General features: G+C 38.3%; 1 protein-coding gene across 1 annotated transcript; it reads right to left on the reverse strand.

Moving 5' to 3' along the window:
- Positions 1 to 437: 437 nt before the first annotated feature.
- Positions 438 to 4,077, reverse strand: LOC118829401 (olfactory receptor 11H6-like). Its single transcript, XM_036736418.1, has 2 exons — positions 4,053 to 4,077; positions 438 to 1,390 (listed from the first exon to the last, which is right to left on the reverse strand). Exons 1-2 carry the CDS (start codon positions 4,075 to 4,077, stop codon positions 438 to 440), a joined length of 978 nt encoding a protein of 325 aa, XP_036592313.1.
- Between the last annotated feature and the right edge of the window lie 10,617 nt (positions 4,078 to 14,694).

Consider the following 14,694-nt stretch of genomic DNA (forward strand, 5'->3'; position numbering starts at 1 on the left):
TTCTATAATATTGCTATTTCTTTTACATTATTCTCCTGGTTCTGCTCATTTTACTTTGCAGCAGTTCATGTAAGCTTTTTCAGGTTGTTCTGAAGCACTGGGCTCATCATGTTTTATAGCACAATAATATTCCATTCTAGTCATATGCTACAACTTGTTCAGACATTCCCCAATTGATGAACACCCGCTCAACTTCCAATTCTTTATTACAACAAAAAGAGTGGCTATGAATATTTTTATCAATATATGTCCTCTTTATTTTTAAAAATCTCTATTGGGACTTTATGAAAGTGTGAGATAAAAGTCACACATAATGAAAAGGCAGGGGTGAGTTGAAATCTGCAGTGGAAGAAGAATTATGAGATCTCAGATCCTTCCACGATACTGAAGCAGAGTCAAAGAGTACTAGAATAGTCATCTTACCTTTCAAATAATTCTCATGAACTCTGGCTAATTTTCAATCCTCCTAGGACTTTCCTCAGGGCATTTTTCATGTCCTTGTTGCGTAGACTGTAGATTAGGGGGTTTAAGAGTGGAGTTACTACTGAGTACATCAATGTGACAATCTTCTGCATTTCAGCTGGATTCCCAGATGTTGGGCTTACAAACATCACCATGAGGGTGCCATAGAATAGAGATACAACCACTAGATGGGATCCACATGTGGAGAAGGCTTTATGTCGGCCAGCACCAGAGGGAACACGCAACACAGCTCTTAGGACAAGGGTATAGGATACAAGGATGGGGAATAAGGATCCAAAGATAATCATGGAGTTCAAAGTGTAGCAGGTGAGTTTAACAACAGGAGCGGGGACACAGATAAGTGCAAGTAATGGGCCTTGGTCACAGACAAAGTGATCAATGACATTAGGGCCACAGAAGGGCAACTGAGATATAAGAATAATAGGAACTGGGTAATAAAGGAAGCCACTAACCCAACAGGTAGATATCAGGGTGGCACAAAACTGTCCTGTCATTTTGATGGGATAGTGTAGTGGATGGCAGATGGCTACGTACCGATCATATGCCATGACTGATAGGAAGACACACTCAGTAACCCCAAGAGAGAAAAAGAAATAGAACTGCAAGAAGCATCCAGAGAAGGAGATGGTCTTGGTCTTGGATAGAAAGTTGGCCAACATGTTGGGAACAGTAGAAGAAACATACCATATTTCAAGGAAAGCAAAGTTCCCCAAGAGGATGTACATGGGTGTGTGGAGCTGCTTGTCCCATTTTACTGCACAGACAATGGCTCCATTCCCCAACAAAGTCAGCATGTATATCACCAAGATCAAGGAGAAGAGGAGATTCTGCATCCTCCTGTTACCAGAAAAACCCAGGAGGACAAACTCAGTCACAGTGTGTGTGATTGACCTGTTAGGCTCCAAAACTGTGGAAAAGATAAGAGAACAATGACACAAACTAACTTGTTTCCAAGTAAGGATGCTAAGAAGAAAGTTTAAATTTCAGTGGAAAGCACACTGGTCCATTTTGAAACTAGATGTCCTATCTTTAGCTCCTACGGACATTCCCTAGTGGAGAAAATAGTATGCAAATTAAAGAGGCTTCTGCTTAATCTGAAGGGAAAAATGTATCACAGATAAATTTCTGCATAGTGCCAGTTGTGCTTGGATTCGGGGAGAACACACATAATACAGTCCTGGCAGTCTTTCCACAAGTCTAAGTGCGTGAACAGAGCACATTTAGTGTGCACAGAGAAGGACATACACACAGCAACCTAAGACCACCAGAGTCTACAGAATCATAGATTTAAGCTGGAAGGGACCTTTGAAGTCATCTAATGCCATGATCTTATTTTTCAGTTAAAGAAACTGAGGCACAGTGGCATTTAAGTGACTTGTCAAGGATGGATTGGTAGAAAGCAACATAGCCAGTATTCAAACCCAGATCTTCTGACCCCAAATCCAGCCCTCCTTCCATGGTCATGCTGCCTTAAGAGTCTTCACAATCACTTTATTCTGCTTGGAAATAATCCACATATTGATAGGGGCTAGTCTCAGTAACACTAGTCCTTTTATTACTGTTTCTGCTGCTTAAGTATTCTGGCTGATTGAAGGTTCAGTATTGAAGGAACTACTTGCGCCCTCATCTAGTGAAACAGGTCTACCTTCTTGCTTTGTATCTTGGAGGACTTGGTACAGTGACTCATATTCTTTGCTAGGATTTGTTTGACCCCTGTCAACCTAAATCTTAATAAGATTTGTTTATTAATGTCAATATTCCTCATAAATGGGTAAAAATGTGTCCAATTTCATCTTAGTTTGAAGAAAGCTAGATCATGAAATCACAATGACTTTTGTTTTCCCTGATATTTGTAGCCAGTGTTGCCTACGTTGATGTACAATGGTACCCTTCCACTAGCATCATCTTCGAATGTGAAGGGAGAACATAAAACTTATTACTTTTACATGAATCTATACATGACATTTTGTTAAAGTAGGGATAACCATAATGTACCTCTTTTTGAGCCATTAAAATTATCTTATATGTTTTCATTTTTCTTGACAATAGTAACTCACTCCTATTTTGTTGTTTGTCCTTCATTTTTGAAGAGGATCAATGACATCATCGGGTGATGTTTTGACTTGAGCATGAATTGGATTCAAGTGAGGCAGAGTTGTGCAAAGTCATGAGCTTCACTCTCTCCTTCAGAGTTTTCAAAGTCCAGTGGCAGGACAAAAGTCAAGATGAACAGCCTTCGCCCATGATGCAGTTGATAACTTTGGTGTTTGTTGTCTTACCAATATTTTTTTTGAAGAGGGGAAGGCAGGGCAATTGGGGTTAAGTGACTTGCCCAAGGAAACACAGATAGTAAGTGTGTCAAGTGTCTGAGGCCGGATTTGAACTCAGGTCCTCCTGACTCCAGGGCTGGTCCTCTTCTCACTGTGCCTCCTACCTGCCCATGTGTCACCAAACTTTAAGTACTCCACAATTCCTCATTCAGCCTCCTTCATGGCTGTTGGAATAAATTGTTCTACTCCCATCCAGCCTGCTAGACAAAGTCTTCACGTGCTTGGGGTAGACATTCCCTTAACTCACTGTCAGGTTTAATGTCTGTCAGTTACACTCAAGCTAGTTTAGCCCATCTGTGGGGATGGTTTATTGGCGTGTGGCCTTTGTTTATGCTATTTCCTTGGAGCTCCAGGTGAGATTTGAATGAAGGTGGACACCCTGGAAAGGGCTTGGCAGGCCCTCACACCAGAGGTGCTAATCCTCCCTGAATACCCCATATACCCCCACTCCTTTTTTACTTGAATAACGAGAAGAGAGCAACAAGACTTTTTTTTGTTAAGCCCAAATAATCATGTCAAATTTCTCTATGCTGGAAACATGAACCCTCTGGTGTCTACAGGATATTCATACCCAACATTCATTTATCAAACCTTTATTAAGCACTCACAGTGGGCAAAGCACTCTAGCATTGAGGAAAATATATAGATTAGCAAAGACTTGGTCTCTGTCTCCATGAAGGTTACAACAATAGAAATGACCAGATATGTAAGGGTGAGGAGTACAGTATAAAAATGTCTGAAAAGATTTTCATTAAACAATGCAAAGAAAGAAGCCAGTACTCATGGAAGACAGTACACACTAACAACAAACATGTAAATTGAAAGGTGTACATTCATGAATATATCACAGAATCACAAACTTGAGAATTGGAAGAGACCTCAGTATCCATCTAGTGTCACCCATGCTGTGGTTGTTATTTTTGGTCCTTTGTTCTCGACGAGGACCATGACACCAGTACTAAAAGAATCTCCAGGATAACCTACCTAGCAACTGATCAGCCAGACTCTCCTTGAAGTACTCCATGGAGGAGGAGAGAACAATTGTTTGAATCTTAGAGGGAATGGCTGCTAAGTTATTTGAGATATTTTATATGTTGCAATTGATTCCAGTCTTGTCACAAAAGCAAGTTTAGTTGTTTTTGATATTTATCTTATTTTTATATCAAAGCAATAAAACATATTGACTAATCTCACACTAAATCATAATAATAGACTGTTTTGGATAACATGCTCACTTACCAAAATTCATCCTTTTGTCCTCCATATCATCTGTAGAGAGGAAGTGTTGTACTATTCTGTACTTGTTCCAGTCTAGAGTAAACACAGAAGAATAATATTTTCAAGTCAAGAGTATATTTTTTAAAACCATGTCAAATATTAGACTTTTGTCAATGAAAAGAGTACATGGCTCAGTTGATATGATTTCCATGGCAGTGGAAAAAATTTCAAAAGATTTAATTCAGATCTGTGTAACATATAGAGGAGATACTATATTTAAATAAGCAGAGGAGTTAGTAGATTGTGTGTGTGTGTGTGTGTGTGTGTGTGTGTGTGTGTGTGTGTGTACTGCTGAAGACAATGACTGGGCTAATAAATCATTTCCAGGTAGAGAAAGGATCCTTTTCTAGAACTGAGTTATGATAACAGTAGGCTCAAAATATATTGGGACACCCTGCCTCCTCTCCTAGTGAAGGGTTTCTAGTGAATCTTTCCCCTCACCCTCCAACAAGAGTCCTGTGTGGTGTAAGCATTGTTCTTACTTACTACAATCACAGGTTTGTCATCCATGGAACCAGGAAGAGAAACTGAGCCTTCTTGCCCAGAAACTGGAGCTTAGAAGTCTGAGCATCTTGTCTGCTGACCTGGTTATTATAATAGAATCACCAAAATATTAGAGCTGGAAAGGACCTTAGATAACTGAACTAAATGAAACACTGACAGTCTCAACCCTAAAACTTATCCCTCTTAGCAATGAAATTTTATTACATCTATCCCACTTATGGTGAAGATACAAATAAGCAGAGGGGAGGACAAACAATGAGCTCAGGAAATCCAATTTCTGGATTCTAGTAGTTGGCCCCACAGTATTTGAAAGGAAGAAATGAAAGGCTCCAACCTTTCCCATCAATAGTTGAGTACTCAGAGAGATATGCACCTTTTTCAGACCCTTGAGAGAAAGGATTGTTTTTCCTCTTGGTTCAGTGGATCTCTACTGTGGGTTAGATTAGTGGAAAATTCCTCTGGCCTCTCCAGATGACCCTGCTTGCCATTGGAAAAGTTGAAATAAGAGCAGTAAGGAACTGGCATGCTAAGAATGCTCTTGAAGAGGCACTGATGAATGTTATCCTCTGTCAATTATTATTTGATGAAATTTCTATAAGAGAAACATGAGTGCTCCTGCACCCATCCCATGAACCACCTGTTGAATCCATGGAGGTAGATTTTTGACATGCAATGCATTAACATTCTGACATTATCACCTAGCTGCTAGGAATGTCTCTCTTTCTCAGCACTCATACACACTAAGAGCAGATTCACTGTCCTGAGTCCTCCTAGGGTATCTCCATTCCTAGACAGAGGAGAACCCCAGGATTCCTTTGGTTTTCTGTAGAAGAACAAAGAGTGAAGATCTTCAACCAAGAATAGACATCCTTATTGTACAATAGTAGCACATAGGAAAACAGTCATTGTGCTGGCTGTAATGCAAAATTTCCTTTGATAGCTATAGTGTCATTAATAAGTATCAGCTCATATTTTCTTGGTGCTTTAAGGCTTTCAAAGCATTGTACCTTATTATCTCCTTTTATCCTCACAACAACCATGGGAGGTAGGGATTATTATTTATAATAATAGCGGGTCACACTGCTTGTCAAAGATCCAAAGCTAAATTTGAACTCGGGGAGTTTCCAAATCCAAAGGGCTATCTGCTGCAATACCAACTTGCTGGTTCCCCTGGGTGAAACAATCATAGGATCATAGGTTTAGAATTGAAAGGGGCTTCAGAGCCATCTACTCCAACTCCCTTATTTTAGTGATGAGGAACTGAGGCTCAGGGAAGTTAGGTGAGTTGTCCTGCTATCATACAGGTGGTAAGTGCCAGACAGAGCCAGGATTTGGGTAAGGAGGGAATCAGTTACAAGGAGCTCTTTCTCAAGCATACTAACTGGAGATGGTTTGGTGGATGGAAAGGAAAGTGGTGGCATAGCATGTAAAAAAATTATTTGTATTTCATTTAACTTTTTTTCCATACCTGACAATTCTGGGAGCCTGTTCTCTTGTAGCGATTTGTGCTGTATGTATCTGATTCCATTTATGTTTCCTATCAGCAATTATCACTGATTCCCAGGTTCCTAAGATCCACAGCTCTCCCCTTTTTGTTACTTCATGCCATCGTCTTCCATTTCACACTATTTTGGGTAGGTTTTCCTCTGAGGTCTTAGTAATGAGACACCAGGGTCAAAGTAAATATGTGAGAAATCTCAGGAGTTCTTTCCTCTGTATGAGGATAATTTTTCACTGAGGCCATGCTTCCTCTCTGTAGGGAAATGAGTGTGTGACCTACCTGCCTCCCCTTCCTTCCTAATCATAGGCTGATCTTACCTAACTGCTATCATTCAGTGACATTTTAATTTGAATTTTTTCCCAAAGTATAATGGCTACCAGTCATATAGTTTATTTCATTCCATTTGAATATAAATATAGGTATATGTATACATATACATATATATATACACACACACACATACATATATACACATAGATATTCTTCCATCTTGTTGGTCATGTGACTCTGGATATTAATTAATTACTGTTCCTAGAGCTGGAAATGGAAATTGATGGGGTACGGGAGGCAGCATTGTTTGAGGGTGCTTGGAGAGCAGCAGGCAGGTTGGTTGGTTTGAGTAGTTATGGACTCATATTGTGGAGCTCTCACAAATCAGGAGCAAGCAAAGCCCTAGGACAGGAACTGGGTGGCTGGGAAGACAGTATGGCATGAAGGTAGCCAGAGAATTGCTGTAGTCCTCAGCCTCTCCGAGAAAAGGAGGGAGGTACATTTCCTCATCTATTCTCCAGATCTGAGATTGTTCATGTTTTAATTACAGTGTTCAGTTTTATTTTAATGCTTTTTAGTTTCCATTTTTGTAGCCCTTTTTGTATGTTACTGAAACCTTACAAAAGGCACTCATTAAACATTGAAATCAAGAGAGGTGTAGCAACAATGTAGCTGGCAGCTGCTGTCGGGGTGCAAGACCAACAAGAACACTCAGAGCTGACAAGGCTTTAAGGAAAGCAACTTTAAGGAGTTAATAATCTCAGTTTAATTAAACATATATATATATATATATATATATATATATATATATATATAAATGTGTATATATATATATATATATATATATGTTTATATTTATATGTATATTGTTCACTTAGTTCAGGGGGAAAAGGTCAGCCCCCTGAATTCAGGGGAAATACAAAGAGAAATTACAAACATCAACAGAGAGACCTTGTCTGATTCAAATCACAATTCATAGTTATCAGAGAAGCACCAACATCTGTTTGTCTGGGTTATCAAAGCCAGGGGGTGGGTTCAATGGCTTGCAGAGAGTCTCATCACCCACATTCTTTCAATGAGTGTACCCCCCAAAATGAAAAGCTAACCTTAGATCTTATATACCTGTCTCAGGGCCCTGAGGGCTAGAGGCTCACTCATTTAGGGTGAGGGAAAGCTCTCCCAGTACCACAATATATGCAATTCAATGACTTGATTGTCTTAGTGCTGAGAAGTGTCATGTGGTAAGATAAAAAAGATCCCACTTTATCTGCCCCATTCAACCAAAAGCCAGACTCATTAAATGCACTCAAGAGAGGAACAGCAAAAAAACCTGCCATGATTACCACTACAAGAGGAAGGCCTTCAATATGTAGCATGGATTCATTATGGAAATTTGTAGTTTGATGTGGATAAGAATTGCAAAGAATGAGAGGACCTGAGTGGGTTACAATATTTATGATTGGCAGGACTTATTGGTCACCTCAGTGTAATTATAGATCCATCAGAGTAGGAGGTCATTTCCTGGGATAAGGGATATCTTTTATCTTCTGCTATCCCAAGAGAGATTACAAGATAGATCTAAAATGAAGATTTTGGACCAGGAAATAGAAGGTCTATTACAGGGGAAGATTGGCTATACTTTACATTCAGTGAATGCAAGAGAAAGAATAAAAAAGGAGATCAGCTGTTAAGAAAGAGAGTTGTAGGATAAAACACTAAATTCTCCAGTGCCAGATGGACAGAATGCAACCACTAGCATTGAAGAGCCCATCTGGAATACACTTTCTTTTCACTTCTGCCTCTTGGAAATGATAACTTCCTTTAAGACACTGTTCAGGTGCCACCTTGTATACAAAAACCTTCCTTATCCCTGAGGGTGGTAATGTTCTCTCCCTCTTAAAATTTATTTTATACTATTTTATTTATTACCTGCATCTATCAGTTTATATTTGTCTCACCACATAAACATAAGATGAATGACACCAAAGACAATTATATTTTCCTTTGTATGTATATAATGTACATTTAATATACATATTTTTGTATTGAATTGAATGGAAATTTATTCAGGTCACTAATAAAAATGTTCAATAGAAGAGGGTGAAAGACGTATCCCTGGTATATTCTACTAGAGTCTTTTCAAGTTCTCTTTGAGACTTTTTGACTATACTTTGGTGCTGGTTATTCAAACATTTCTGAACCTACTAAATTAGATACACATCTCATCATTTTGTCCTGAAGGGTATGATGAAAGACAATGTCAAGTGCTTTATGGAGGTCCAGTCATTCTAAATCTAAATAATTTCTTTGTACCAGTATAGAAATGTCAGCAAATACCAGTTTCCACCCAACCAGACTCCCATTCCCATGCCTTCACATCTTAGCATACCATGGACAGAATATAGAAATATTATGCTCCATTTGTTTGGGGATAGTGATGGGACTTGTCCTGTGATTTTATTAAGATAAGGAACTTTTTATGACAGAATTCCTTCTAATGCATTTGGGCACCTGATTTTTAAGTTATAATCTTAGAAATTTGCTTGGGACAGAGAGTTTAACTTGCCCAGGGTCACATGGCTAGTATGAGTCAGAGGCAAGAGTCAAACCTAGGTCTTTCTGCCTCCAATGATGACTCTCTATGCACTATGCTCTGCTGTATCTCATTAGAACCTGTACCTCTGTCAGATGTGTAAAACTTACAATTTTTCCTAGAATGAGGATTAAAAAAATCACTAGGGTATAAGTAACAAAAATACGGTTTCACATAATTCTCTTTTTGTTCTTCATTTTATTCTGAAATATTCAAGTTGCTTGATGATTGCTACATTTATAATAAAAAATAAAATGCATAATAACAAAGATTCTTCAGGAATCAAGGGATTCATCTATCTAGTGGTTCTTGATCTACTGAAGTTAGGTATATAAATTTTTTCACTTGATTCTTTAAGCTTCTAAAATTATACCTTCTAGTGAATAGCCTCAGTGAGTGAGTTATATAAAAATGTTCTACCTCCAGCAGCCACTATTAAAGTACATTGGAAGAGGCCAAAAAGACAGAATAAAATACACCATGTTGACACCTATGAAATCACTTATGTTTATAAGACAATACTTCTATCTGATCCTTAATGCTTTTGAGCTGAGGTTTAGCTAGAGCAGGAAAGGTAAGGCATCAAGAGAGGAAAGATCTCCTTGAGAAGATGTTCTCCATGAGCTTCCTGAAGTGTAAGTTTCAGAACTAGTAAGAGAAGTAGGTACCTTTCTTACTGGCCCTTTGTATCTCCATCTTGGCCCATGATAGGTATTTAATGGTGTTGTGTGTTATTAAAGCATGGAATCATGTGCAAAAGTCATATGTGTGATTTTGCTCCTTTTGAAGCTATTCCTATGAGTTTTCATAAGGCTGCCTTTATGTCCTTATTTTGGGGGCTATAGTTTAAGAATGGAGTTACTATTGAGTAGATCAGGGCTATATGACAGGTTGATATGCTATTATCGGGAAATGTTGAAGAGACCAAGGGAAATCCTGTGTTCTTTTCCTTATGGGGAATGAGGCCTTTGGTATCCTAATAAGCAAGAGCTTAAAGTCTGATGGATGGCACCAGAAATTTGAGACCAGACACCAATCTGCACTTCACCATAATTCTCAGATGTTGAGCTTACATAAATCATAGTAAAGGTCTCAAATAAGATACAGACCTTGATTAGATGGGATTCATATGTGGAGAAGGCCTTATACTGGTAGGCCACTGAAAGGAGTTGCAGCACAGCTCTTAGTAGCAGGATGTAGTAGCCAAGGATTTATGCAATAATGAGGAAGATAAGGAGAGAGCTCAAGACATAGAACAGAATGTCAGTGGCAGGACCAGGGGCACAGGAGAGGGCCAGGAATGGGTTCATGTCATAAGTAAATTGATCAATGAAATTGGAACCACAAAGTGACAACTGAGAGACCTGGGCAGTATACACAGGATAGCCATGGAAGCCAACTACTCAGCAGACAGACATCAAATTGTAACAGTGCCTCAAGGTCATGATGATTGGGGAGTGCAGTGAGTGCCAAATGGCAAGATAAGGATCACAAGACATGATACACAGGAAATAGGCTTCAGTTCCAGAAAGGGTGGAGAAATAGACCTGGAGTAATTAGCTAGTGAAAGATCTGGTTTTAGTCTTTGAGAGCAAATTTTCCAGCATGGTGGGAACAGTGGAGATGATATAGCACATCTTCAGGAACACAAAGTTCCCCAGTAGGATGTACATTGGGGTGTGAAACCTCTTGCCCCACCTCAATGCACAGATGATAGTTCCATTCCCTGTCATGATCAATATATAGAATAGCAAGAACAATAAAAAGAGTAAGGTTTGTGTCTCTCACCTGCCAGGGAAAGCAAAGAGGACAAATTCATTCAGTGTGTGCTCCTGACTTGTGCATTGGTACTTGAGCTATGGAAAAGACATAAAGACACTTATATCAGTTGCCCTGCATCTTTGGTGTTCCTAGGAAAAAGTTTTTAAAAAATTCTTTATTTTATTTTTAGCTCAGGAAATAAAACAAGCATTTCCACAACCTATTAGAATAAAAAAGATGCTTGCATATGAAATTGCAAGTCTACCATACTCAACTTGCCATTCTTTCCAAGTATACAGCAAAGTTATCATGTAAATTTCCTTGCCCCTCATTTGTCCTTACTCCCCACCAATGCCCTAGAGATAGCTACCGTTAGACATACATATGTGTAGATAAAAGAAATCAATCTATGCATACTTCTATTTATCAGTCCTTTAAAAAAGTATAACTATGACTTAATTCTTTTAAAATTTCCAGGGAGTTTAATGATGCCTTAGTGGGATTTGTATGGTAAACATCTTGTTTATATAGAAACCAATATGTAATTATCCTGTCTTCTTCTTAACCCACAACCACTCATTTTTTTTCAATCATTAAGCTGAGGTCTCAAATTTCTGGCACCATCCGTTGGACTTTAAGCTGGCATTACTTCTGGCTTACCAGAATACCAAAGGCCTCATTCCCCATAAGGAAAAGAACACAGGGTGTCCTTTAGTCTCTCTCTTTTTAAAAAATTTATTATTTATTTAGTATTTTAGTTTTCTACATGGATTTCCACAAGATTTTCAGTTACAAAGTTTTTCCCCATTTCTACTCTCCCCCCTACTCCAAGATGGCATATATTCTGATTGCCCCACTCCCCAGTCAGCCCTCCCTTCTGTCTGCAGATAGTATCTTCCTTCATAGGTCTTTTGTATTGAATTCGGGTATTTATAATAGTCAAAATGACTTAATTGTTCAAATTTGTTCTTAAACAATACTGCTGTTACTGCACACAATGTTTTCTTGGTTTTGCTCATTTCACTCTATTATTTCATGCAATTCTACCCATGTTTTTGTAAAATCACTAAGCTCACCATTTCTTATAGCACAGTAGTAGAGGTGTCTGCTTGCATGCAGCTCAGGTAGGTTACCTTTTCATCTTTCTAGCACCAGTTTTTTCTACTGCTATTCTGTTATGTGTAAGTTATTCCACGGTGAAATTGACTACCAGCTTTCCTAAAATATGATGTATATTTCTCCATTTTGGTGCCTTGAGTCCTACTGCTTCCTTCCCTTCATATAGTCATTTTATACAGCCTCATTTAGTCATGTAGTCATCATTTTATAGAGCAACATAAAATATAGCTTTCCAACTGGGTACTCAGACTTAGGCACGTTTTCTCCACATACCCATACAACACATGATTTCTCACAGGAAAACTAAATGGGCTGCCTAGATTCTCTTTCTGGAAATTTATTGGATTTAGGAGTAGTTTAATTTGCCAGGAAGAAACATGGAATTCTAGCAGAGGCAACAAACTGTTATGCAGAAGTAAAGGCATGAAGTAGAAGATCCTCTTTACTTGAAACTATAAAATAGAACAGAAAGTCATAATGGAAGATATATTACTGAAATATAAAGGTGAAGGCATAATGGAATCCTGCCTAGCTTATTATGGGATGTTGCACATAGACACAATCCACTAGTGGTAAATTCAATACAGTAAATTTCTGTATGTCAAGTTTCACTATAATGGGGCATACTTTATGACTCTATGCAGGAAGAATAGTAGATTCTAAAGTTAAGGTTCCCTCTTGGACTTTGGGAATGAATAGAAATATCAGCAGTTTCTTGTTGAAACTCAGTGTTGGGAGGAGTTGTATTGAGAATGCCAATTTCTAACAGGAGTAAAACCCCACTCTAACAGGGGAAAGGAGAGAGGGGGGAATTAGTATTTATATAACACCTACTCTATGCCAGGTTCTGTGCTAAGCATTTTACAAAAATTATCTTGTTTGATCACACAGCCAATTACTATGTGGATTGATATGTATTGTGAATTATTGTCCCCTAAAATATAAAAATTATATTCCTCAACACATTCCAGCACAAAAAAGAGATTAACTGTAGGTGTGATTCAATTCAATTTTTCTGAGGAAGATGTATATATGATGTATTGATATGGAAAGAGAAGATAGTTTATCCACTATGGTTTTTCCATCATTTAAAAAGTCATGGAGAAAACTAAGAAGAGAAACCCCAAATTTAGACTTCTCCCTTCAAACTACATATAGTCTCATCTAGTATCTGATTTCAGGAGTCTTTGCTCCTGAAGCAAGTCTTTCCTCTGATGTACCCTTATTTTTTACCCAACATCTTACAAAGCACTGTCATGACAATACATTAACCCTGGAACTTAGCTCTGGCAGAGTACAGAATATATTGTACATGAGCAGAGCATTCTGGATTATTTGTAGTAGTCTGTGAATAGATGAAAGCAGAACAGGAATGATGATCATCATCTTTGATATTCTCTTTACTTGGAGGTTTATATATCTGGCCTGAATTGAAGAAGAAGCCTCAGGAAAACCTGAGTCACCTTCCTTGATCACTTTCTTTACTAGTTGAGCAGATAAAGTTATGAGGTGCTTGATATATGAAATTTCTGTTTAGTGGTCAATTGCTAGTAACTCTTGGGGTTTGATCCCTGATGAAGGGGTTTTGAAAGTGATGTGGAGATGGCAAAGGCAGTTAGATTCCCAAGGGACAGAATTTGTTTTTCACATAAATGGTGTCTCAAGTGTCTTTGGTTGCTGCCTTGTGTCCCTTCTCTACTTTCACCTTCTCCCTCATTCATAGTAGATTGTCTCCTGGGCATAGCTAGGTCCAATGAAGTAATTCCATGTTTTTGAATATATCTAGATGGGCCTCACCAAAACATCCTTTAGTTTAAAAGGGGAGGGAGTAGTCTACTGAGCAATCATCTTCTCTTGGGAATGAGGAAAAGTTTCATGATTCATAGGTCTTTCTACCCCTGATGAAATATTTGCCTCACACACATCTTTCTTCTAATGAGCTTCATCTGTAACAGAATGCTTTTAGTTGGCTTATGAACTGCCAACTTACATCATTAAATTTAAGTTGTAAATGTCTTATTTATTTTCTTTACTTTATACTCTGTTTTTGTAATTTTCCTCATTTCTGCCAAACCATGATATACATATAATTTATTAAACACCTTTTCACATATATTGATATAAATCTTGTCTGTGTCATAATCATTTCTCTAATTATATAGCCAGTATCTCTAAAACACACACAATATTTCTATTCTCATTCACCATTTTTTCATTTTTTTTGTTTTATTGTTTTTTAAACTAATTTCTGCAAATCTTATTAGGAGTGGACAGTACGTTGAAAGAGAGAAGGAGTGATTAGGTAGCAATCTATGCTCTGGGAGAGTTGTCTAAGAGCACTGAAATATTAATTCCTTTGCCCAGTGTAACATAGCCAGGATATGTGAAAGGCAGGACTTGAACCCTGTTCTTACGGGCTTCAAGGCTAGCTTTCTGTCCTCTATGTCACATTGCCTCTGCACAGAAATAAATGCTAAGTTAATGGGGGTGGTGGTGGAATGGGGGAAGAGAATGAGCATGTATTAACCACCTACTATGTGCCAGGTTCTATGTTAAACATTTATGAATATTATCTCACTTGATTTTAATTACCCTATGAGTTAGGTGCTATCATTGTTATTGTTCAGTTGTTCTGTCATGTCCAACTCTTAGTGACACTGTAGACCATAGTGTATACAGGTTTTTCTTGGCAAAAACCATAGTGGTTTCCCATTTCTTTCTGCAGTAGATTAAAGGATGTAGAGGTTAAGTGACTTGCCCAGGATCACACAGGCAGTAAATATGTGAGGCTAGATTTGAACTCAGGTCTTCCTGACTCCAGGGCCAGCATTCTCTCCACTAAATGTCCTAGCTGC

The sequence above is a fragment of the Trichosurus vulpecula genome, chromosome 8, assembly GCF_011100635.1.
Source record: "Trichosurus vulpecula isolate mTriVul1 chromosome 8, mTriVul1.pri, whole genome shotgun sequence".
Lineage (NCBI taxonomy): Eukaryota > Metazoa > Chordata > Mammalia > Diprotodontia > Phalangeridae > Trichosurus > Trichosurus vulpecula.

Coding starts and splice junctions, on each gene's coding strand:
- LOC118829401 (XM_036736418.1), bottom strand. CDS start 4,077: ATGGAGGACAAAAGGATGAATTTTG. Junction 1,391..4,052: donor GGACAAAAGGATGAATTTTG/GTAAGTGAGCAT, acceptor TCTTTTCCACAG/TTTTGGAGCCTAACAGGTCA.